This window comes from Glandiceps talaboti, chromosome 14 (genome assembly GCF_964340395.1).
Source record: "Glandiceps talaboti chromosome 14, keGlaTala1.1, whole genome shotgun sequence".
Lineage (NCBI taxonomy): Eukaryota > Metazoa > Hemichordata > Enteropneusta > Spengelidae > Glandiceps > Glandiceps talaboti.
The window spans coordinates 10,745,898-10,773,590 of NC_135562.1; the positions used below are offsets into that span (position 1 = coordinate 10,745,898).

The window sequence follows — 27,693 nt, forward strand, 5'->3', positions numbered from 1 at the left end:
CATGAATATTCAATTAGTAGACTGTGTTTGACTATCATGGGAATTAATTAGTACTAGACTGTGTTTGACTATCATGGGAATTAATTAGTACTAGACTGTGTTTGACTATCATGGGAATTAATTAGTACTAGACTGTGTTTGACTATCGTGGGAATTAATTAGTACTAGACTGTGTTTGACAATCGTGGGAATTACTACAAACTACACCTGCAGACTGAAAGTAAGTCACATGGGGATGCAATAACGTCATCACGTTTATATTGATACTCAAATAGCCTCAAACTACCGCTGTCAGTGGTATGAACAGAATGTTGTGCTAGAGAACTCCCTTTGACTATACGGAGGAAAAAGAGATTATAGAACATGAGCCCACATGTTTAGTTCCTAGACCAGTGTGCACTCTAAGCCAAACTGACGTACAACTGACACACACAATTTGTAGTGATGCACCAAAATTTGATGTTCCCCTAACTCTTACCATGTGATGACTTACAAGAAATGCCAGTTTTTATCGTACTGACTCACAACAACAAAATTTGGCTATCATTAGAGGGCACACTGTCCTAGACTACTATAATATATACATATATGTACAAAGGGAACATCTTGTGTTGTTTGTTTTGATTTGAGTTTCTTCCCATCACACCAATGTTGTGATGTTCAAGGTAAATACTAAAACTGACATCCTATAAATAAACAAGTTTACAGTACAATTCTGCATGTTATTTTATTCTTCGGCAGGTAAACTTACTCAAACTTTAACGACCTGAAACCTGCGGTTTGCTGAAGTGAAAGGACTTTGGGATTTTCAGGAGAACTGCTTTAAAAGTGACATAAAGTTGACATTTATTACGTAAATAAATAAAAAACTTGCGTAAACCTCATATTGTATATATTTATGTTTATTTGTACTTTACAATGTGTTGGAATGTTCCCTCTTCTGAGATCTTCTTGGAGTTATTTTTTTTAACAAATGCCATCAAGGCAGCCATTTTACCTCACAAAGTAAGTACATTGGATATACTGCCCTCTATCAATGATCTTTGTACAGGTGATTTTTGTTGATTTGTCAAAAAATTGATGTAAAAGTTTTTTGACATCATACACTATTCTGATGAAAACTGCACAACTTGCTAGAGATGATTTAAATATTTACGGGTTGGAATAATCTAAGTACGCTTAAATAAACTGAGGCAACATTACCCCCTCTCTTGAATGTTAAATACTGTGCCTGTGTTTAGCTAAGGGTGTGGAACCTCGGTAACAGTATGGGGTACCAGTTGCATACATTTGTAGTTTCCCTTACAATATATCATAACTTTATTTGGGAATGGTCGAACTCCAGAAAAATAACTGGAGAACCCCAGTAGATTTTATCAGCTTACAACCCATTACGAAAACAATCTACACTACAATGCCTCTCTAAGATCCCGGACCCCAGTCTCAGAGTCTTGAAAGTAAATGCTAATCTAGTATACATGTACATCTAATTACAATGTAAAGACATCCACTCATTGTAACTGTCCGGAACAATTATATAATTAGGGTAGGTTATATTTAGATACATCACAATGGTTCACATGTCTGCTAGCTATCTGTATACTGTCTGTGTTTTATACATGAATACTAAATCAACAGAACATACCTCATCTCACCCAGCGAGTCTAAGTTTTCTAGAAGAATACTAAATCAAGTCACAAAGAACAGAAAGTACCTTGTCTGATCGACTAAACCCAGTGAGTCTATGTTCTACAGATAAATCTAAAACAGTGAATGCAGTCACCACACACAGAGACAGTTTCTACTTGGTACTGACAATCACATGGTACATATTGTGATGAATTAGTCCAAAGGTAGACTATACAAAGTCATTTCTTTGACGATGTCACATTGTTGATCTCAAGGTGGGCTATACAGTGCACTCATTCCTTTGAATATGTCACATTGTATAAAGGCATACATCAGATCTTGGCAAATAAAGCTGTCAAACGTCACTCTGTATTTTATGCATGTATGCATGTAGAAATGTCATCTCATTGACAAAACAGTTCCGTGGCCAAGTACACACATTGTACAGTCAGACTCCTGATTGTGCTGTCTGATGTCAATCTGAATACATTATGTAAATCCAGTCTCACTGACAACCACCTTTGTCTCGATAACTTTTGAGGAAATTTTGTACAAACAGTTTCTCTGATTTGGTCTTTTAATGACAGTCTGTATTTCATAGATAAAGTAGAAAAATTACCTCATTTTATCTCAAAGTGTGAACATTTTGCCTGTCTGATGAGAGTTTGTATTTTGCAATACAGTTTGCAGACACACAATCTCTGAAGAAAACGTCTTATCTCAATCTCCAAGTATTCCAAACATGAAACCCCCCCCCCCCCCCATCAAGCCCACATCACCACTTCCTGCTTTTGGTTCACTATCTGTCTCTATTTCTCAACATTTCATACATGCTGCCTCACTGAAAACCAGTTTTGCTTCTCAGTACATTGTGTATACAGTTTCCCTGATTTTGTCTGATGTCTGGTATAAATCTTTGTACAAAATAGCTGACAATGAAATCAGTGATGCCGTGTCTTACAACGTGTCTTAAGAAAGATCTTGAAGATCTTGATCTAAGATAGTCTTGAAGCAAATCCCTAATCTGCACTTGGAAGGTTGTCAAACAAAATGACTGAACCTTAGGTGTGGGCAACCCCTTGATAGTTGCCCCCTGGATCTATGCGACCTGCGGTAACTTTTAGAGGTAACAGAATTACCTAAGGGTCTTACAGCTAGACTAGTAAAAGATATGGTTAAAAGTTATCAACTGTCTGGACAATCTTGTCTGGTGCTATCCTGATAATCCATGGCATCAAATCTCAAGATCTAGAGATGATTAGATACCTACCACAGGTAGTGCCTACACTATGATAATCTGAAAAGTTATTTCAGTAACCTGTGACAATCTCTAACCCTACTTTTTCATCACACTAAATAAGTGTGTGGTTCAGATAACAATTTGGTCTGGTTCAGATTGTACATACGTACAATGTACGTAGAGGTCAACAGAGATTTCTCATCGATGAGCTCACACTTTCTGTATAATATGCAGACGACTGTTTGTGCTACACTGTATTCTGCCATGTTGTTTTGATCACAAAATGCTGTCATCAAAATCTGACTATTTCTCTGGCAACTTTAGATTTTTCAACATTTTTTCAAATTACATGTACCTAAAAAAACAACTTTAGAGTTGGTGGTGAAAAACTAGATTGGGTCGGGTTACCGGAACCAAACAATTTTTTTTTTTGGCCTAATCATATCCAGTCCATATTAACTGAAGTATCCTTGTATATTTCTTGGAAAAAATTCCTACTTCCTTAGAAAATAATCTTTATGGTTATTTTCAGATCTGACTTTGACTTCCTCATATTACAGAAAACTTTACCAAGGAAGAAACTCTTAATGTTATAATACCAGGAAGTGAGATGTCAATAAATTTTATCACTTCCAGAAAATACTTTATCCAAAATATTCATTCTTGCTTAAGACAAGTGAAATACCAGTAACATAAGTGGTCTTGTCACCATAACATTTTGTTCAACACTGAGAAGTATAAGAATATAAGTAGTTAACATAAGTGGTCTTGTCATAACATTTTGTTCAACACTGAGAAATATAGGTAACATAAGTGGTCTTGTTACATGACATTTTGTTCAACACTGAGAAATATAGGTAACATAAGTGGTCTTGTCACAGTACATTTTGTTCAACACTGAGAAATATAGGTAACATAAGTGGTCTCGTCACATGACATTTTGTTCAACACCAAGAAATATAGGTAACATAAGTGGTCTTGTCACAGTACATTTTGTTCAACACAGAAATATAGGTAACATAAGTGGTCTAGACTCTTGTTACCATTACATTTTGTTCAACACAGAAATATAAGTGACATAAGTGGGCTGGTCAACTTTTGTTCAACACTGAAAAATATAAGTAACATAAGTGGTACTGTCACCACAACAACTTTGTTCCACACCAAGAGAAAAATACCAAACATGAATGATCTTGTGGCTTTCCTTCTTGCAAATATTCTAAGAGTGAAGGATACTGCTTGAGGCTAGCCAAATGCTTCCCACCAATAAATTGACAGTGCCTGTATAGTATTTATGCAGCTGTTATACTGTACAATATGTATAACATGACAACTGCATACACCACTGAATTCTTCATGTCACATCGCTAGAAACTATACAACTACTTATACTACATCAGTTACATACAGAAGGGAAAGGGGTTCTGAAATGACATGACAGGGTTATCTCTAGGCTGTGACCTCTGACCTCAATCTACTTTTCATACTAGATAGTGTTTGCCTGTAGGCATTGATTTACGCTAGTGTGATTTTTTCCCTTCATTTGCTATCTTGTATCAATCTCAGTCTTCAAACTACACAAAGACAGTATAGTACTGTATGTATTTGTGTCACAGACTGTGTGTATGACTTTTAATGTTTCCACATTTTTGAATGCGTGTACATTTATTTATCTGTGTTTGTCTCCAGCGGCTGCCTGCATTTGCATTACTGTGTGTGTATAGATAATACATGCAGTTATAAGTAAATGTAGGAAATGTACATGTGTGTGTGTGTGTGTGTGTGTGTGTGTGTGTGTGTGTGTGTCTGTGTATGTGTGTGTGTGTGTGTGTAAATGTATGCAGGTATGTTTGTTGTGTTTGTATGTGTGTGTATCTTTGCATGTGTATGTGTGTGGATGTGTGTGTGTGGATGTGTATCTGTGTGTGTGTATATGTGTGTGTATATGTGTGTGTGTGTGTGTGTGTGTGTGTGTGTGTGCATGTGTGTAGCTACAAAACCAAATTAAGAGCACTCTATGATTCAAATATAAATATTTTCAAATATCTTTCTAAGAACTCTACAGTAGGTCAGAAATTTGTTACGTCTTTGAAAGCAAAGTACAAATCAAACTGTATGTATGGAGCCTTGTGTATTTTAGGTAAACCCACTTCACTGTCATTTATTATATGACAAACTTTGAAACTTTGAAAACAGTGTTCTATTGTATGACAGGACAAGGAGTGGTTGGACCTGAGTCATGCATAGGTATACATAAACTGGATTATTTAATACGGGCACTTTAATCCTGGCACACCTTAGAGTAGAACAGCATTGTAAAATTTTAGCATGTGTGGGGGGTTTGAAACTTACAGACACCCTCAAACTGTCACGGCCCTAATCTCAACTGAAAGTGCTAACTAGTGAACCCTACATATAAAGTCAGGATGTACAATGTATCAGTATTTTACCACCCAAACATCCACATTGTTTAATACTCCCACCACTATGACTCATACATGTACATCAATCTGCCTAATACCTCACCCACATGTTGTCCTAAAAGTTAGGACATGTCAAGTAATTCCCAATATGAAGTCTGTTACAATGTTTTAGGGAAAAGTTGACCTGTAACAATTTATCTTTAACCAGGTCAGTTACCTTTGTTAAGTTATCCTGTGAACTAACAGTACTTCACTGGTATATATACAAAATGTAATCTGTCAATTTGATGCAAGACATATCATTGGCTATCATTAGCTATCTACATACATGCTGACCATTCTGTTTTGTCTTTGTGGTTACAAAATGAATGAGTTTAATTATGGATATGTTACGTACAATATCTCTGGTACATATGAACTGTGGATGTTTGATAGCAGTTTGTATTTACCACCAATGGGGATCTCTCTCTCTCTCTCTCTCACTGCCTTAGACTTGCTCAAGTCTCTCGGCTTTTTTTCACTCTTCATTTAAAAACATTTTTTGAACACAATTGTGTTCTTTCGTGTGAACTAGCGACCTGAGTGAGTGATTGTGAACAATCAGGCGAACACTAAGCCCAGGAGACTACTAGTAACTGGGAAAAACAAATTTGAAAGTTGACCACATTTTCTTTCACAAAATTTGAAATGAATACCAAATTCAAAAAAATTTGAAGATTATGAGACAAAAACAATCTTTCAAGGGACTGGTGTCAGTCTCTCTCTCTCTCTCTCTCTCTGCCTATGCAAAACTCTCAAACATACTTCAAAGTACGACAAAGTAAACAGTGCAATCAAAGTGTCTGTGAGTGTGTGAATACACATGAAAGAGAAACTAATCAAGATTTCAAAACTCAGACTTTCTATCAAGACAATGTGACCACACATGTCTGAAGTAGATGAGATTAGAGTGAAAGAGAAACTGGCAAAATTTTCAAATCCAATTTTTTTGGCTGAGAAGTGAGACTAAACATTCGTATAACATTAGTAGTTTTTCAATGGTACATTCCATGACAAACCAAAACTTTCCCCCTTGCATAATGGTTTAGTCCCATTTCAGGCGCATTTTGTCATCATGTGAACATGCTACATTATTATGTTTTAGTCCTACCTTGTGAACATTTCATTTTGTTACATTAACATATAAACATGTTACATTATTATGTCTTTGTAATATCTTGTCAACACTTCATTTATGTTGTTATATTATATAAACATCTTTTTACATTATATTTTAGTACATATTTTGTTACATTACCATATGAACTGATTGTTTCATTATGCTTTAGTGGATGCCTTGTCACAGCTTCATTATTTTCTTACATTATCATATAAGTGCGTTTTTACATTATCATGAGTTTGTTACACCACATGACCTAGTCATTACATTATGTTTTGGTATGTACCTTTTGTAATATTTCATGGTTACATACATATTTTTTGTCACATCAATATGAAATTGTTACATTATCACGTTTAGCACACAATATACAAATTGTCAATGTTTCATTATATCCTTACATTTCCATATGAACATTTTTTACATTATGTTGTACATATATTGTCATATATCTCGTAACATTCTTACACTATATGTAACATTTTTTTACATTATGTTGTAGTACATACTGTGTCATATATTTCATATCATTACATTATATGTAAAAAAAAATTACATTATGTTGTAGTACATACTGTCATATATTTCATATCATTACATTATATGTAACATTTTCTTTACATTATGTTGTAGTACATACTGTGTCATATATTTCATATCATTACATTATATGTAAAAAAAATTACATTATGTTGTAGTACATACTGTGTCATATATTTCATATTATTACATTATATGTAACATTTTTTTACATTATGTTGTAGTACATACCTTGTCATATATTTCATACTATTACATTATATGTAACATTTTCTTTACATTATGTTGTAGTACATACCGTGTCATATATTTCATATTATTACATTATATGTAATATTTTCTTTACATTATGTTGTAGTACATACCTTGTCATATATTTCATATTATTACATTATATGTAACATTTTCTTTACATTATGTTTTAGTACATACCTTGTCATATATTTCATATTGCATTATATGTAACATTTTCTTTACATTATGTTGTAGTACATACCTTGTCATATATTTCATATTGCATTATATGTAACCTTTTTTACATTATGTTTTAGTACATACCTTGTCATATATTTCATATTATTACATTATATGTAACATTTTCTTTACATTATGTTGTAGTACATACCTTGTCATATATTTCATATTATTACATTATATGTAACATTTTCTTTACATTATGTTGTAGTACATACCTTGTCATATATTTCATATTACATTATATGTAACATTTTCTTTACATTATGTTGTAGTACATACTGTGTCATATATTTCATATTATTACATTATATGTAACATTTTCTTTACATTATGTTGTAGTAAATACCTTGTCATATATTTCATATTATTACATTATATGTAACATTTTCTTTACATTATGTTGTAGTACATACCTTGTCATATATTTCATACTATTACATTATATGTAACATTTTCTTTACATTATGTTGTAGTACATACCTTGTCATATATTTCATATTACACTATATGTAACATTTTCTTTACATTATGTTGCAGTACATACCTTGTCATATATTTCATATTATTACATTATATGTAACATTTTCTTTACATTATGTTGTAGTACATACCTTGTCATATATTTCATATTACATTATATGTAACATTTTCTTTACATTATGTTGTAGTACATACTGTGTCATATATTTCATATTATTACATTATATGTAACATTTTCTTTACATTATGTTGTAGTAAATACCTTGTCATATATTTCATATTATTACATTATATGTAACATTTTCTTTACATTATGTTGTAGTAGATACCTTGTCATATATTTCATACTATTACATTATATGTAACATTTTTTTTACATTATGTTGTAGTACATATCTTGTCGTATACTTCATTATATGTTTACATCATCCTAATACGGACATTTTTTACATTATCACTGTTGTAGTTGTACATATTCTTACATTATGCTTATAGTCAGTTTTACATTATTACTGTTTTAATAGTACATACATACCTTGTCACTACTTCCCAATCTATCAATTTACATACATTTAAGCAACATGTTCTGTACGTACCTCGTCAATATTTCGTAGCCATTTTGTTATATTATCAAATGTTTTAGGTTGTGTGATATCGTAGACCAGCATAATTCCCATTGCTCCCCTGTAGTAGGATGTGGTGATGGTGTGAAATCGTTCTTGTCCAGCTGTGTCCCATATCTGCAGCTTGATTTTCTTACCCTGTAATTCAACTGTTTTGATTTTAAAATCAATTCCTGTGAAAGACAAAAAAGAACTCAGTATTAAAAAGTGGCATATTTCAACTGTTTTAATTTTTTTTTAAATCAAATCCTATTACATGTACATTTATAAGCAAAACACAGATGGCATCTTTCAACTGATGTGACAAACACAACACAGAAAGAAAACAACTGCCATGTTATTCTGTTTTCTTTAGTGTATTATAACAATAAATTATAAGGCATGTTGTTAATTTTTACTTGCAAAAAAAACTGTCCACACACAATGTACACTGCACTGTGCACACATCTGTTATAAAGGCCAGTGTACTTTTAACCCTATCCTAGTGTACATTGTATCTGTACATATTGTTACCCAATACTTTTCTTTGTTCAACCAAGAAAAATATGAGTGACTTAAGGGGTATTGTCACTAAGAGACACTAGAACATAGTGACAAACATTTAGTCATGAGTATTTCTGGCTGACTGAAGAAAAATACTGGGAATAATATAGTTATACCTCCTCAAGCATAAATTCTCAATCAATCCTTTCATTACTATGGTGACTTGCCTACATAAAATGTACAAACATTACTAGTGTCATATCAGACACTAGAAAAATACAGCATAAACTATGAAAAATTGGAGAAAATAATGACGATTTAGAATGTTTTAACACATTTCAAACACAACATAACTACATTTGTAGTGATGTAGACACAGGTTGTCATGACGTACAACGACCATGGTAATAGTATTATCCGGGTATATACACACTGTATCCATATTTTTCTGTTCAAAGCAATACATTTTGTAACTTGGCTTGTGCATGGGTATACAAATGTAAACTAACTTAACAATTTTCTTATTGTGTACATATAGTTCTAAACACAGCATAGAGTCAAGAACTAACTGCTAATCACATGTACAATATCCTTATTTTACAAGATGTATAGTTCTACAACTTACAAGTTATGGATTACATACCAACCTAGTAACTATTAATTACATGTAGTTGATGACAGTTTTGTCATTAACATAAACATACCACATATTATATTTCTAATTATTATTCTTGTTAGCACTAATGGACTTTGTAATTACACCAGTAATACTCACAATCACAATGACTATGATAACAACAAAATACCTGATACATACATACATACATACATACATACATACATACATACATACATACATACATACATACATACATACATACATGTATACATATATACATACATACATACATACATACATACATATATACATACATATATACATACATACATACATACATATATACATACATACATACATACATATATACATACATACATATATACATACATACATACATACATACATACATACGTACGTACGTACGTACGTACGTACGTACGTACACACACATACATACATGCATACATACATACGTACGTATGTACACACACACATACATACATACATACAGAATGGCTCTGGGAATTAATTTCTTTTTAAATTTTCTTCAAAATATATTTGTAATGAGATCACGGAGGGGGATACATGTAATAAATGAAATGAAAGTGATGTAAGCACAAGTTATGCACTTTCACAATTACAATATACATCATACCGGATACTGTCCCTGTCAGAGAGTTCACCCATTTATGACATTTACATAAAATACTCATACATACATTGTACAAAGCCTGATTTTGTTACCAAGGATTTTTCAAGATCCATCAAATAGCTCTGGAAAGCAATCCCGGTAAATGATCTTGCGTACAAGCTGTTCTTGGCCAACAACACTGTGGAAGTTGTACCACATTACAGTACAGCTCACACTGATAATAATCATAATACTAGTATTTTCAAATCATAAAACAAAGATTTTGAAATTGTATCATTTTAATCTCAACTGTAACAGCTGTTACTATATTGAACTACTCCTTACTCCACTGCTTCCAACTGATTTATGTTCATTATGTTCATCATACAAATTACTAATTAGAAACCAGTTATTTATTATTGGAGAGATTCACGACTTACAAACCATCTGTTGCACATACTTTGACAGATTCACAGCTCTGTGATTTCAGTTACACGGCCTGATAACACACTGATTTCACTAAATACAGCCTGAGAATACACTGATTTCAGTTATACAGACTGAGAACACACTGATTTCAGACTGAGAATACACTGATTTCAGTTATACAGACAGAGAATACACTGATTTCAGTTATACAGAGAGAACACACTGATTTCAGTTATACAGACTGTAAACACAATGATTTCAGTTATACAGACTGAGAATACACTGATTTCAGTTTACACAGACTGAGAATACACTTATTTCAGTTATACAGACAGAGAACATACTTTTTTTTTTTTTTCTTTTTTTTTTATTTATTTACATAACTGCTCTGTCAAAAACATCTTACATATCACAAGCAAGCTGGAAAAAATAAATATACATACAACAAAATAGTTACAGTTCGTAACAAATAAATATAAATTAATCCGTCAAAAAAGCACTGCCCCGAATAAAAGTGTTTGTCATACTGAAAGCAAATACAAAGGTTAACAATAGTACACTCTCAAAATAATAATCTTTTCCAGAATGGTAAATAAGTACATTTCTTTGTTTGATTTATTTTGTACATAAAAGATAGATATTTGTGAAATAAGTCATAGCTTGGGATCGATTTGGGATTTTGTGGGTCATTATTGAAATTAGCCCAAGCCGCAAATACGCAGTATTTTGCAATAGTAGTCACCATGTTAATAAATCTAATTATTGGAGCGACACTCAGTGGTTTGTAACCAAAGACAATAACATTAAAATCTATTATAACTTGTATGTTCAGCTTCGTACCAAGAAGAGTCTGAACGTGATCCCAGAACAAACCAAGTCTTTGACATTGAAGGAACATGTGTTCATATGTGTCCGGTACATTGCATGAACTACATTTGTCGCTGTTGCTTATTCTCCAGCGACAAAGGTTGATTCCACTTGGTAGAATTCTATGAATAATTTTAAAATTAAAATCTGACAATTTTCTGTCTTGTGATAGAAGAATCGTTTGGTTCGTCCATATTATTCTCCAATGACTTTTGCTGAACAATTGCAGTTGACCATTCCAGCTATGTTCACAAATTGGCTCGGTAATGCGAGGGGCCAAGAGATTTTTGTACAGAAATTTTGAAGACAATTTTTCAAGGTCTCCTTCAAGTGAAAAGTGTTTACCATAGACAAGCATGAATTTCCTTTTTCTGCATAAATAGTCGATACGGGTGTCTTTCAATGCCAATTTCCATTGTTTAGGTATCAGGTTCACAAGTTTATTCCATTCCGCTATCCAATTTGTTTTGTACCGCAGTTTTTGAAGCAAACAAGTAGGCTTTATGAAGTCACCATATTGGTCAATAATATCATGTACATAAATAATATTAGATTTAATCCAACCCGGATAAAAGAGAGACGTCCCATTATGACATATATACGCATTACCCCAAATTATTTGACTCCGTATATCCAAGTGACTAGGCTTGGGAATGTTGTTACATCCATCGCCTGCTTTGTGCCATGCAATAACAACATTTTTGTAGAAAAAGGGAATTGAATCTAAAAAGGGAAAGGTTTTGTCATCATTATAATTAAAAAAAAAAATCATGAAATCAGCGCCAAAATGCCTTAGCCAATACAGCGGGATCGCTAACCACCTTGCGTTGCTTTGGTCACACAGCCGTCTGACCCAAGACGCAAAAAGAGCCTCTTGGAGAGCAAACAAGTCTGGCATCTTCAAACCACCGCGCTCGTACTCCGCGGTGACCGTTGACCTTTTAATTTTGTCAGGGCCATTGTTCCACAGGAACCGAAAAAGAATTTGATTTGCCTGTCTGATTATATTACAAGGGGCGCCAATAATTGACATTGCAAAAACAAGTTGTGGTAGGGCTAAAGATTTGATGACTGTTATTTTTCCATACAAGGTCAGTGTTCGTTTTGACCACGAATTTAGAACAGCTTTTAGTCTTTCTATTTTCTTTTCCCAGTTCAAAAGTATATAGTTTAAACGATCGTGGCTGAAATATATTCCGAGTGACTTAATAGGTCGTTTGTTCCACTTTAAACCTGCCGGTTTATCATTCCTAATTTTCCAGGGACCAAGCCACATACCTTCCGACTTGCTTACATTTAATTGAAGTCCAGAAACTTTGCCGAAATTCTGAACCGCGTTTATAGCATTGTGAATTGAAGCGACGTCAGTTAGAAAAAGCGACGTATCATCGGCGACTTGCGATATTTTTATTTCTGTTAAATAAGGGTAGTTTGGGGACGTATTTTTAACCGATATACCGTGAATTTCATGACTTTGTCTAATGCTGATAGCCATAATTTCGGCGGCCAGTAGAAACAACAAAGCGGATAGTGGACAACCCTGTCGAATGCCTCTATTTAATTTAAAAAAGGAAGACGCCCATCCATTGTTTAAAATGCAACTTTCGCATTTGTTGTACATTGTTGAAATTGACCTAATGAATTTTTCCCCAAAGCCAAATTTATGCAGTGATGCAAATAAAAAATTCCGTTCCAAGGTGTCGAAGGCTTTTGAAAAATCTAAAAATACGATGGCTCCTGCCGTTTCTTCTTCTTCGGTAAGGTCAATTATATCTTGAATAAGTCTGATATACATACAATGATTTCAGTTATACAGACTGAGAATACACTGATTTCAGTTTACACAGACTGAGAATACACTTATTTCAGTTATACAGACAGAGAACATACTGATTTCAGTTATACAGACTGTAAACACACTGATTTCAGTTATACAGACTACGAACACTGATTTCAGTTATACAGACTATGAACACACTGATTTCAGTTATACAGACTGATAACACAATGATTTCAGTTATACCGACTGAGAATACACTGATTTCAGTTACACAGACTATGAACACACTGATTTCAGTTATACAGACTGATAACACACAGATTTAAATCATACAAACTGAGAACACACTGATTTCAGTTCTACAAACTGAGAACACACAGATTTAAATCATACAAACTGAGAATACACTGATTTCAGTTATACAGACAGAGAACACAGAGATTTAAATCATACAAACTGAGAATACACTGATTTCAGTTATACAGACTGATAACACACTGATTTCAGTTTTACAAACTGAGAACACACTGATTTCAGTTATACAAACTGAGAACACACTGATTTCAGTTATACAGACTGATAACACACTGATTTCAATTTTACAAACTGAGAACACACTGATTTCAGTTATACAAACTGAGAACACACAGATTTACAGCATACAAACTGAGAATTCACTGATTTCAGTTTTACAAACTGAGAATACACTGATTTCAGTTAAACAAATGAAGAAACACTGTGATCTCAGTTACACCATACTGTCATAGCAATAAATGCTATCTGATGTCAATGTAGACATAATTCTGTAACAGCAGTACTTAATACATTTATTAGTTTCATTTCATTATAACCATATTTTATGACATAAATATGAAAATCAAATAAAAATATATTTTGATAGGAAACTAATAGTTGATCCGCCTATATTACATTACACCAAACTTGGCTATGTCCACTTCCATTTAAATTCATCAGAATGTACAAGTTATAAAACACTAATTTTCTATCATAACATCATCATGTACATCAATTTTAACACTGTACTTGTTGAAGTGGCCTGATAACAGTGTGTATATTTTGTGGACCATTGAACTTGATATTGTAGAGATATCCTACCTTTGACCTATACACGTCTGCAAACCACATTAGTACCATTAGTATTACCATGAGGTTTATTTCATATATGTTATTGGATGTAACATCTGTGAAACTTTTTTTTGCTTAATTTTTACTGCAATATTTGTTTAGTTAATATTTTTTCAAATGAGAACAGTAGCTTAAGAATACCTTGCAGAAAACAGGATTTGTCTAACATAATTAATCTTCTCTCTAGGGAAGGAGGGGAGGGGGTATTAGTAGTACACAAACATATACAAGTTGAGCAAAACCGAAACTGTTTCTTTGTATCCTATCATTTTGTTCATAGGTCTATGTCTGCACCTGGAGCTCTTCGGAGAACAGGCATATTATAAATTCGCTTATTATTATTATTCAAGTATCTAATTAAAAGCAATGTACATTATCACTTTTCTCATTTCTCAAATGTCCAAATGTAACAAGCCACTGCCCTGCTACAAAGAATGTATGGTAGATTATTAGACACAGTACTTATTAATTCACATGATGACATGGCAAATCACTTCAAGTCTGCTGCAATATGGCATTTCGATCAAATTTGATCAATCTGCAATACTAAATGTAACCAGCTGTGTGTATCATTTCTGCAAAAAAATGTTCACACAACAGATCAAAGAATTTATTAACAAGTTAAATGTTTGTTGTTGAATTATAAATATCAGCTACATTTGTTGACTTTGGGGCGAGATCAATAGTTCAATGTAAAATTAAAAAAATTGTTTAGTTAAGCCTTAGAATCCCCTCCCCCGCCCCCTTTCTAACTAAACTGGCCAAAATTGAAAATGTTTCAGGCAGCACAATCAATTTTAAATCAGTATGTAGTGCTATGAATACAATGTCAGTATGAAGTGAGTAAAGAATAATTCTTTTGTTGACACTTTACTTTATTTTACTGCCATGCATTTACTATAGCAAAAATTCTTCTATTTCTCAATTTGGCATTTTTTAAAGAAGTATTAAGGGTACAAACAGACCCATTAAAAGTAAAATCATATTTGTAGGGTGAGACCTAAAATGGCTCAAACCCCCCCCCCCCCTCCTTTCAGCTGATGACAATTCAAAGCATGGAACCAGGAAATCTCTCACACACAAAAATCTTAAATTGGCAAGATAGGAGAGAATAATGTGAATTTGTTTTGTTTTATTATGCAACAACAAAACTTACTAAAATTTGAGATTCACTTCCAAAAAATGTTTTGACTCTTTGAGTAGAAGTTTTTATTAGTAACCAGGAACCTAGACTGAAAGTCCATGAACATCCACTCTCACAAATTTCATTCTCTCTGTTACTTGGCGTCGAGATCACATCAAAACACTTGCAATCAACGTACCCTCTAAGCCAATTTGACATGCCACTGACACACACAATTTCTAGTGATGCATCAAAATTTGGTGTTCCGTATCACTTACTATGTGGCGACTCACTAGAAGTGCCAGTTTTTATCATTTTGACTCACAGCAACAAAATTTGGCTATTGTTAGAGGGAACACTGCTTATAATGGAGCTTGAATTGAGTATGAGATAGGGATGATGTACCAAAATTATTTTAATCGACATGGAATTTAATTCATTACATGATGATGAACAATTTCATCCTTATGACTTGCACATGAAACTATGTCATTCAATGTATCAGGTTACATTACTACATCATTGTATGTGTCATCATCCAGAATACCAAGGTATGAAATGTGATATCACTCTCATATATACAATTCTCTGATGGCACACTAGTTCCGGGTATGCTGACAGACTAGGGCAGGGCACAGTCCACTAAATGATACACATCACACATCTCCATGAAGAGTCTTGTAAGTTGTATTACGATCTAGAAATGATGCAACGTATGACCCCACTAGCTAGTGCGTGTGACCTTGAAAGCCAGACGCTATTACTAGAGGTCTGGAGTTACTCCTTACATGCGTAATAAGATATATTCTAAAAGAAAAATCATTTCTTTTTAAAGATAATAACGACCATAAAAATAAAACTGGCGTAACGTTAGAACTTGGCATACAGCACAGGAAACTGGTCAAATAAGTCACAAGCCGCTGTTGTGGAGTGACACAGCAATTACAGTTGGGACAGAAAATAAATTAAATCTCTGTTTATTCTACTATTTTGCGCTTAATTAACACTGTTTGTTGTCTTTTATGAGAACAGATTAAAACAAACAAATCTGACATTCCCTGCCATCGTTCTTTAAGTAGAACGGGAATAAAATGTCAATTTTGTACGATGTAACGAGCGACGAAAATCAAACGCCCAGTTTCGTTCGGTGATGGCCGTGTCAAAATGTCCCGCTACAGTCAAAACAATACATCACCTGTTGGCGTGGACATTGTCTATAAAAACGTTCACAGTTTCTTCGTATTATCCCCATTAAAAGCTGTCATCACACTTTTTCGCCATTCACCTTTCCAAATCGACCATAAAATCATCAAACATACATACCCCAAATACAGGGCGTTATCTTACGACAAATGCAACCAGTTGTGTATGTATTTCATGTTGACACCACACTAACAACTTACCTATCGTTGAAATAAACGTCGTATTAAAAGCGTCGTCTGAAAATCTGAACAGGATACACGTCTTTCCCACTCCAGAGTCTCCAATAAGCAAAAGTTTAAAGAGTAAATCGTATGTTTTCTTTGCCATGATTATAATGTTAGAACTTCAAGTGTGTCTTCGCACATTCAAATCCAATATGGCTGCAACCCTGTACCTCACTCCCACATCAATATTTTCAATACTTCCGGTGTCACGATGGGTGGGGGTAGAGATAAAAAAAATTGTTTTCTTTAATATTCTGCATAATTCTGTATTTTCTGTGAAATAGTGATTATGTTTCCTGATTTAGAGTCGTCGGTCATTGAAGATCTAACATTAGTACGGAATCATGGGATATGAAGGACACCTAGAAACAGGGTAATAAACTTTGAACCATGATGTCATATCATAATATGCTAATAACATCCGGGGAAGTATATGTAGAATCATGTGAGTTTGACGAGCCTGACATTCCTCGACAACACACCAACGTCGTTCACAAAGGGAGAGTGCCCCGAAACACACTCACAATAGTCTTGATTCATTGCGGACACGCAAGGCATTCCACGTCGCGAAAGAAGTCATAATAAAATTAAACAATGGTACATTCATTACCAAATGCACTTGATTTTCGGGAATTCGCCATGGAAGTATATCACTGACGTAATGTACCCACGATTTCCGAAGCGCAGACATTATTTGCTATTCTATGATATAAACACTAATATATTATATTAGGTATACAGTAACTGTGGTAACCAATAGGGAAAGCATCTTAACATTTCACAAATTTCACTTTAGAACTTAGAAGAGGATTTATACATGTGTAAAGTGAATTGCTGGTGCAAAAGACAGTACTGCCTGATGTATTCCTATCAGGTTGTATATATCTACATTGCTCATGCAAACTCGTGGATATGTGAAATGTGGGGTTCTACTAGTACTTCCATGGTTTACGACGACTTGGTGCGGTTTTATCGTAAATACAGTATTTATAACATTAAGGTTACCTAAAGACACAGACTCCCCTGTCTCTTCCGTTCAAATTTATGAATGGAATTCTGACTTTCAATAGTAGTATTTGACCAAAGAGTTACTGTAAAGTAGCTAGCACTATAAACCTGAGATTAGGGCCACTCAAACGGATCTCTTGAACCAATGTCAATACATGTTATTCATCAGACTACTTAGTACGGAAGTAGCAGAGTCTCAAATGTTATAATTTGAAATCTTTCAAGTTGAATGACGAAAAAAAAATAAATTAAAAATAATTAAAAATTTGACATCGTTTTAGTCACGGTAAAATCGCGGCTACATGCATATCGCTTTTCTTTTACCGTTCATGGTGAAACTATTTGGATATTTATTTTAATCTTAAAACAACTTCACTGTGTCTTTGTACATGAAAAATGAAAACGTGTGAAACAACATATAGATTAACGCCGAGGTTGTAAAGTTAAAATGCTTTAAGAAAGTTTAGTTTAATTTTACAGCTTTTGGTATTCAAGTTTTTTTGACGGACGACGGTAGGACAAAAAAGAAAAGTGAAACAACATAGCAACAGCACACCTTGATTTTTTTTTAAACTGGCATGTTTTAAAAATTGAGTACGATTTTTTAAAATAGTGATCATTAATTACCGATTATTACTGCAACATTTTATCCACTACACAAACAATAGGCGATGCATGGGAAAATAGTCGAAAAAAGATGGCAGGGTGGGTAATCATGATGGAATGAGAATAGGTCCTCTCAAATATGTCGAGGGCGCACTTTTCTCATTCCAGAGCTTTAGAAAAATTTGAAAATATCATATGATTATTTTTACAACAGAAATCTATACCTAAATTAGTTTTATTCTCAGACATCGTCTGGACAACCTATCTTACCAGTTTTTATGCTAGATGATGCAAAGCCATGTGTTGGCCGATATGGATGAAAATGAACAAAAATCGATTGTGCGAAAAAATGGTGAAGGAAGGGGAGACATCTTTTTGGAGCCTGGGAGGGCTATTATTCTTAATTTCGGAGGGAACAGTTCCATACCTTAAACTCATTCATATCAAGACTTGACAAGCACTGGAAGTTTACAGCGCTGTTGTTTATATAAACTGAGTGATAAATATAATATCCAGGTCACTAAGTTTGTGACATTCTCCAAATGCAACTTAAGCTATAAAAATGCTGTTCGCCCAAGATGGGTAAGAATAGTGAACACTGGCTCACATCAAAAGATATAGATTCGTCTTTGTAACAGGGTGACCCTACTTTTGTAATGTTCATGTTTCTCATTACTTTTTCACAGCAACTATGGGTCGGTCGGTCGGTCGGTCGGTCGGTCGGTCGGTCGGTCGGTCGATTTAAAAAAATTACAAAAAGTACAAAATCATCTTCATGTTAAACGTTTCTTTGCCTATCCTTTTCCTCCTCTCTATCTTCTTTTTATTGGATTCCAAGCCCTTTCCCAACTTCAATACACAATTCATCTTCTCAGGCCCCTACTTGAATATTTCCGTCATGAAAGAAATGCTCTGTTCATGAACAAGCGCCGTGGCTACCACTATAGTATAACTGAAGCTTGAGATGACATCGACAATCCAGACATTTACTTATTCTTGCCAGAGAGGGCGCTGTTCAACAAAATATTAAGGCGGTAAAATAAAAAGAAACATTTTTTTGATGTCGCAGCTTAAAATTTGGGTTGGTCGGAAAAAATAAGGTCATCCTCAAAGTGAAGTTTGAAGTAGAGAATGGATCAAGCTCCCTAACATAAACCAGAGTTGCATGGTCAACTACCAATGGCTGTTCTACCCATGCTTGTGCCAACAAAACAGCGATTTTCTGAAATGAACCCATCCTGTGATTAGCTGGATCAATGACTGTGTAACCATGGTGATGGTCAAGTCATGAACACACAAAAGTGAAAGCTGCTCATACTACTAATAATTTATTAAACATACATTTGAATTCTGGTATTAGAATTAATTTTTGAAAATAATAATACCACTATCATATCATACACACCACACTATGCATCATATATGTTACATATTTTCTGTACACATTGAACATGAAATACTTTTTATTTGCATGATGTAAACAATTGTACAATATTTTGAATTTTTTTAAAGTTATGATACACAAAATAGAAAGTTTACATGTTCTTGTTTCCTTCACACTAAAAAAAATAAAGTATCGTAATCAGGTATTTGCAATATTGATTTAATCAAGATATGCAGCTGTAAGCATGGTGATATGATTGTTACATTATCTTGATGTCCATTCTTTATAATTTCACCATTGTTTTGAACAAAAATGTACAATTAATTCTTCTACACTATAAAACTCATCTATACCCCAGAATGACAGCGAGTATCTTTACTTAGAAATTACATATTGAAGCAGTAGCTCATTTAGTATTGCTCACTCAGAATTTGAACCGTACCACAAAATTCACTAAAGGTCTTGCTGAACTGTACACAATCAATTTATTAGAAATATATATGGATACAGGATATGTTTCAAATATTACTTTTAAAATTTCAGTTTTGGACGTATAAAGTCTAAAGATAGATTGTAATGTATACAGTCACAAAATTAGGCTATGCATGATGACATCCATGTATATAACTCATGACTATAACTTGGCATATGTAGCCTGATAGAGGACGCCCTATAAGGTCACATGTGCCCGATAGAGGGCGCTCTACATAAATCAGTATATCATCCAAAAGTATCTATTTAGTACTGAATTTTATAATTTATTCAAGACATAGGAAGTTTACCACACTGATTTGATGTTGCTACTGATCCAAGCAATGGGGGTGTTGAGCTCTCTTGTAATATCTGATTATCGTTGCGATAAAGAAAAATACAAATAAAATGGCATCAAAATTGTTACCAGACCTGAACAACTACAATAATATTGATATCTGAAATTTAAAAGTAAGCCTTCTACTAGTTAGTGAAAGGAAACTTATTGACTCTTGACATGATCATCACACTGACAGACCTCTTCTGTCAACTCCTGCCAACTATATTAATCTGCTTTATTGCTCCCATCAAGCATTGCTTTCTCTTTCGCCATATCTTTCTTGAAACTTTCTTTGATTTCATTGATGGCACCTTTCTGAAAGAACACATCAAGTGCAGTCATTGCCAACACTTTAGCTTGTTGAATGGCTGGTATCTGTGCCTCAGGTTTACCTATTTGCAGAGATGAGTGAAAAACACAGAACAAATATCAAAGATGAAGAATTAAAGGAGAGATATTAAACTATCCAACTTGGAATTAACAAAACTGACTTGTGCACAAATCTGATACAACTCGGTGAATTTGGATAGCATATTTTGTTTAACAATTATCAACGTTCAAATGGCTACAACTTCATCAAGTTTTATTGGTCTACAGCTGGTTTTGTTGAATCAACATCAAAATTGTTAACAGTACGTGATTCATATCTATCAAACAATGTGACAATCTGACCGGTTGTTGTTACTTCAAATTGGAAAACTTCCAGGTAACCTGCATCATGAAGAGTACTCTATGCAATAGGGAACTTGCAAACCTGCTATGTTGAATGTTACATCATGGGAAATGTGATAATAAATACTAATCAATTAGCATTGTAAACAATATTGTTACATTGTTTATAACCAGGAATGATCAATTCATAGTCACCCTGATCTTTGTGGGAGGTTAATTTTATCAGTAGCTCCAGATTAGGTATTACGATAACCACAGATAATCCCATAGTCTTTTGCATCTGAGCATGCTCAGTTTGGATTGCAAGTTCCCTATTGGTCATTAGTTGTGTATGAGATAGTACAGTTTACTCTAAAACAGTTATGCCTGAGTGCCAAAATGTCACTGCACCTGCGTAAACTCTACAATCTAACAATGAATAAAATATGATGTAAGCTCTTTGTAACATAATTGGTATTATAGTCTGTAGATTAAGAATTATTTGAAGCAATTTCGTTAAAGTGGCCATATGGATGAGAATTTGGTATTTATTTTGGATTTTTACTTGATAAAACAGCTTCACTATGTTTTTCTACTTGAAAAAATAATGTGAAATAACATATACTAATTCTATGTTCATAACTCAATAAACTGCAAAACATTAAACAATGTATAAAATGTTTGTTATTGTACGTACAATAACAAACTTTTTACACTTTTTCCATCTTTTTGCAATGTATTGAGTTATGAACATGGACTTTGTATATGCTCTTAAAAACATAGTGAATTTGTTTTATCAAATAAAAATCCAAAATAAATACCAAATTCTCATCCATATGGCCACTTTAATAGATACTTTGACTGAGCAATTGACTGATTGATTGACTGGTCAGTTGATTGATTGATTGTTTGATCAAGTGATTCATTGATTGATTGATTGGCTGATTGGTTAGTTAGTTTACTGATTGATTGATTGATTGATCGGTTGGTTGGTTGGTTGGTTGGTCGGTTGGTTGGTTACTAATAGTTGATTGTTTGATTGATTGGTTGGTTGGTTAGTTGATTGATTGATTGATTGATTGACTGACTGACTGACTGACTGACTGACTGATTGATTGATTGATTGATTGGTTGTTTGTTGGTTAGTTGATTGATTGATTGATTGATTAGTTGACTGACTGATTGACTGATTGATAACATTTCACAAAAAATGAATTATACTAAAACCTGTGCAGGTCTAGTGTAACCATGGCAACATATGCATAAAGTTTACCTGTTTCTGCTGTGTATCCTCTGGAGTGAATAGTTGCCTGGCAACCAATACCAAACTTAGGATGGAAGCCTGGTACCACATGAGTGACATCACCCATGTCTGTGGACCCAGCATATGTTTTGTTGCTTTCATCTGGAGTAAACAGTTTAACTCCTACTTGTTCAGCATTGTGTCTATAAAGTTGTATCAGTGGTGCATTATGGATGACATTTGCATAATGACCAAAAAATTCATATTCCATCTGTAACACAAATGAAAGGACGTTCCATATTTTATACTATATACTACTTATTAAGTCATAATATGTGTTATCTTATATCCATAGTAACCTCACAAGTCCTATTGCATCATCGATAAGAATACAAATCATTAAAGAATTTAAGCCACCCCCCCCCCCCAAACCCCCACCCCAACCCAGAACTGATTCAACCCCAGAGCACTAATCCAACATAACATTCCCTCAAACTACTTTCAGTGGTGATTGAATTTGTAAAGTTTTAACATCACAATCTGTGACGTACTGTACACCCTGTAGCTTGGGCAGCCCCTTCTGCACACAACACTGCCTTCTCTTGTAAAATTGGTAGTTCTGCATCAGTAGGAGTTCGTAGATAATACTGTAGCCTTGTCTTCTCTGGTATGATGTTAGGTTTAGCACCACCATTGGTGATTACACCTGTAGTAAGAAATATCAAGGAGGTGTACAAAATGATGAAGAGAACATCAATGTCTTTATCCAGAAAGCTACTTTTCTGAAAAAACTTGTACGGATTTAACAGGTATGTCACTTACAATGTAAAATAGAAATAATAAGAAACGGATACTGAAGTTCACAATATTTTTTACCATATAGATTTTCCATCCAAAATAATTCCATATATCTTCATACATCTTACTTCAGTTTCCCCCTTTTACCATAGGGAGCCCTGGAACCATGTTACAAACAAACAAACAAACAAATAAATAAACAAACAAACAAACAAATGTACATGGGAAAATGAAAGATTTTAAACTCATGGATCTATAAAATGAGGAGGATGAGCGATTACTGTCGATGAAAGGCCAAGAAAAGGGGGGGGGGGGGCTGAATCAGCGAGTGATGATAAAGTACATTATGTACCCAACATTTTGATATCGTCATTTTGTGTGGTTTTTGAGGGTCAGGAAGTGATGCACGAGCCTGCAGCCCAATCCAGTCATATCTCCTGGGTGGTTTGTATGGATGAGTATATATAGAAAAGTAGTATATTATTTCAAGAGTATACAGGCCCTTAGATACATATACTGTATACATGTATATAGCTAGATATACATGAGATTAAAATGACACTTTGTTTACCCATGTACCTTTGTTTATTTATTTATTTGTTTGTTTGTTTGTTTGTAACAAGGTTCCTGGGCTCCCTGTGTTTTCACTATCAAGGTTTCAAAGCCATGTAAGCAATACACTGGAAATCAATAGAAATTATCCTGCTGCTGTCTCCAGTAATGAAATGTATTTTAGTACAGTATGTTTACAGTATATACAATCAGTATATTTAGTCATGTGATATCTTTGTACTTAAACCACGGCTTTACATCTATCACTGAGGGCGCTAGATATCAGAATGTTTATTTCAATGCATTGTCAAGACTGAAGTTCAACAACATATGTTATACAGGCAAGAAACTTCAATTTCAAATTTACCATGAATTCTCCATGATGGTTTGAACTGTTGTCTCATCACAGACATATTCTGATAAAACATGACGGCATTACTTACCGTGAGTTCTCCATGATGGTTTGAGTTGTTGTCTCATCACAGACATATTCTGATAAAACATGACGGCAGCATCCAAAGCATTGATACCTTCCCAGGGTGCATAGGATGCATGGGCTGCTTTACCATGAAATATTACACCCATTCTGTGGTTGGACAAGCCAGAAATATTAAGCAAACATAATTGGTTATTAAATTCATACATTTGTTTGTTTCCAGTATATATGCAAATGAATGTAAAACCTCAGACCACTACAAAGATTCTAGTGGTCTGAGGTAAAACTAACTATTTTCCAGGGCTTTGATGAATATCATCTCCAAAAAAATTACTTTCCCTCTTTTCTTTTCTTTTTTGAACAATTCTATCTATCCTCATGACTCCACTGATAAGATATTGCAAGAACTTACGATTGAATCTGTGTGGATATAAAATTGAACATCAAAATCGAACTTACTGTATTTTAGCAAGATGTATGGCTGTAGGTACATTATTTTGTTTATCTGATGGGTGTGCCATCATAGCAACATCGATGTCTTCAAATGCTCCAGCTTTGATCAACTCTACCTTCCCACCGCCACCTTCCTCTGCTGGTGTTCCCATAACTATCAACTGGGGAGAGTTTCATTTCAAAATAATAATGAAAATATTATTGTTACTAAAGACCAAATAAAAAAATAGTGTGTTTCTGATAACACAACCAACCCTAGTTTAAGCTTCCAGCCCTAAACATTTTTTTAATGTGTTAAAAGGCAAAATTATGACAATTTACATCTATTTCCTGGTAGATTTTCTTGTATCTTTGGTTACTTTAAAAAAAAAACACCTTCCAGAGAGAAATGATATCATTTCAGTCTATAACAGCACAGTCTTCATATTGTGTTTATGTATTTCTTAATCACATAATTGTCTTCATTTACTTCTTTTACACCTCATCAACTGTTAGAGAAATATTGTGACCAACCAGTATCTTGTCTTTGAGTCAAAGTAATTAAAAAATAAAATGTAAAATAAAATATAATCCCAACCTACCTACCCTTTTTTCTGAAGTCATGTTATTGGACACACACATTTTTTTAAAATTTGCCTAATTGTTAGGGTTGCAAGGAACTAATCATAATAAACAAACAAACAAACAAACAACACAAACAGATATGCATGGGTAATAATATATTTTATGTTTCTATATAATATGCATATCTGTTTATTTGTTTGTTTGTTTGTAACACGGTTCCTAGGCTCCATGCAGTTGAATGGTTCATACATACAATATGATAAAGGACTCCTGATTAATACCTTTGTTGGACAGATTAGGGGAGAACCATTTGATCTCGGGGGGGGGGGATTTTTTTTGGGGGGGAGGGAATTGTCGGCAGGTGAAGGGGAAAAAAACAACTTGATACCATAATGGCTTGAGAAAAAAAAATTGTTCCAACAGAAAGAACTAAAGAAAACTTGTGATGGGCTACAAGATTGGTAACCGAGAAAAAAAAATTGCATGGCTTCTGCATAAGGAAAACAAATTGATGCAGGACTGACAATAGAAAAAAAAACTTGTTGTCATAGTGATGGGGGAAAAAATTGGTGCCATACTCACCCCCCCCCCCCCGAAATCAAATGGTTCTCCCCTTAGGTCCCCGAGTTCATCACACATGCATTGTCAGATTCACCTTGGAGTAATTATATTGTTAGTATTACTCCGTGACAGTAGAACTCCAAGGATTCACGTACCTTTCCAACTTTTTGTCCCGCTGCCTCCAGGGCAGCTTTGGCTCCGATACCGGCACCCACTCCAACTTCTGCAATCAAATTATGTCCACAAGCATGGCCTATATCTGGCAAAGCATCGTATTCAGAAATAACACACACATTCAGCCCATCTTTGTCCCCCATGTCAAATGTTGCACGGAATGCGGTGTCCATTTTATACTGGCGTTCAACTTGGAAACCATGTTTCTCCAGAAAATCTGTTAACACTTTGTGAGCGTGATATTCTTCAAAACCGAGTTCAGGATGCGACCATATATCTTGACTCAGTCCATTTAGCTCTGTACTTGCTGTATCTATAGCTTTGCAAGCTTTCGCTTTAAGATCAGGAATGTCACTCATCTTAAGTTAAAATAGCACACCCGTACTGTGAATGTAATGTGTCAGGTGATTTATCACGTGCTAGTAGTTGGCCTCATATTGAGGTCAACCATTTTACAGCCCGCTGTAAAACTAAATCTTGTAAGCTGGGTGTGTGTGTGTGTGGTGGTGGTGGGGGGGGGGGGGGGGGGTATGATGGTCACTTTGACTTTGGTCATCAGAGATGGGGATCAGTTTGAAAACACATATTCAACTCCAAAACACCCAAGGCCACAGGGACATACATGTACATGTATCATTGCTTAGATATTGTTGTTTTCCGAAGAGAAATATCATACAAATGTGTTATATCCAGTGTATCTCATTAAAATAATAGAGAACTTACATGTACATTCTGTAAGAACAGTGGAAGACTGTTTTGTATTAAAGTTATTAAAGTACAATAGTGAAAACCTACCTTAAACATAAAATAAAGACTTTCCATGAATGACTAAATTTAAAATAAAAAATAATAAATTTATTTAAAATGTAGTCATTTATACAGAATGCATCAATATGAAAAAAATACCATTGGTTTTTGAAGAGAAAAAACGAACAAACACACGTGCACTGAAAAGAAACTTTTAACATAATTATAGTAACACTTTCGAACCAGTTTACTTGACGGTGATGATTCGTTTAAAAGGTCGATAGATGTGTCTCTCTCCAACGTCTATGTTAACTACTATACTTCTGTTTACATTTGTTATTTTCCTCTAATAATTACGATACCACCTTTAGGTTGAAATGATCGCGACGAATACGCACTGTAAAGTTATGTCGGAATCACCAAAATATATGTTATACCTTCATACGATCGCGTTGAGCAATACAGCCGCACTGTGTATGTCGTCAGCCTTTCGGTTAAACTTCTTGAAGAAGCTCACGAGATGTGAAATAAGTCGAAGATTCAGTACTCATTTTAATGTAGATGTCATCCAGTACATATAAACACGGTATAAACGATCGAACAATCGTCGAAGTTGATAGAATACA

At 34.1% G+C, this 27,693-nt stretch overlaps 2 protein-coding genes across 3 annotated transcripts in view; both read right to left on the minus strand.

Moving 5' to 3' along the window:
• LOC144445645 (ras-related protein Rab-10-like) overlaps positions 1–17,243 on the minus strand; it is a 29,553-nt gene extending 12,310 nt beyond the window's left edge. For both annotated transcript variants that reach the window (XR_013481923.1, XM_078135270.1), the window contains exons 1-2: positions 17,056–17,243; positions 8,545–8,744 (exon numbers count right to left, since the gene is read on the minus strand). Coding sequence is in view for 1 of the 2 variants with exons in the window: in XM_078135270.1 (XP_077991396.1) it covers positions 8,545–8,744; positions 17,056–17,182 (327 nt within the window). In the remaining variant the exon portion in view is untranslated. The remainder of the gene's footprint in view (positions 1–8,544; positions 8,745–17,055) is intronic.
• Positions 17,244–21,111: 3,868 nt separating this feature from the next.
• On the minus strand, positions 21,112–26,679 carry LOC144445941 (xaa-Arg dipeptidase-like). Its single transcript, XM_078135596.1, has 6 exons — positions 26,302–26,679; positions 25,028–25,182; positions 24,576–24,718; positions 23,334–23,488; positions 22,813–23,053; positions 21,112–21,280 (listed from the first exon to the last, which is right to left on the minus strand). The coding sequence occupies exons 1-6, from the start codon at positions 26,677–26,679 to the stop codon at positions 21,114–21,116; spliced, it is 1,239 nt and encodes a 412-aa protein (XP_077991722.1). The 3' UTR covers positions 21,112–21,113.
• Positions 26,680–27,693: the final 1,014 nt, after the last annotated feature.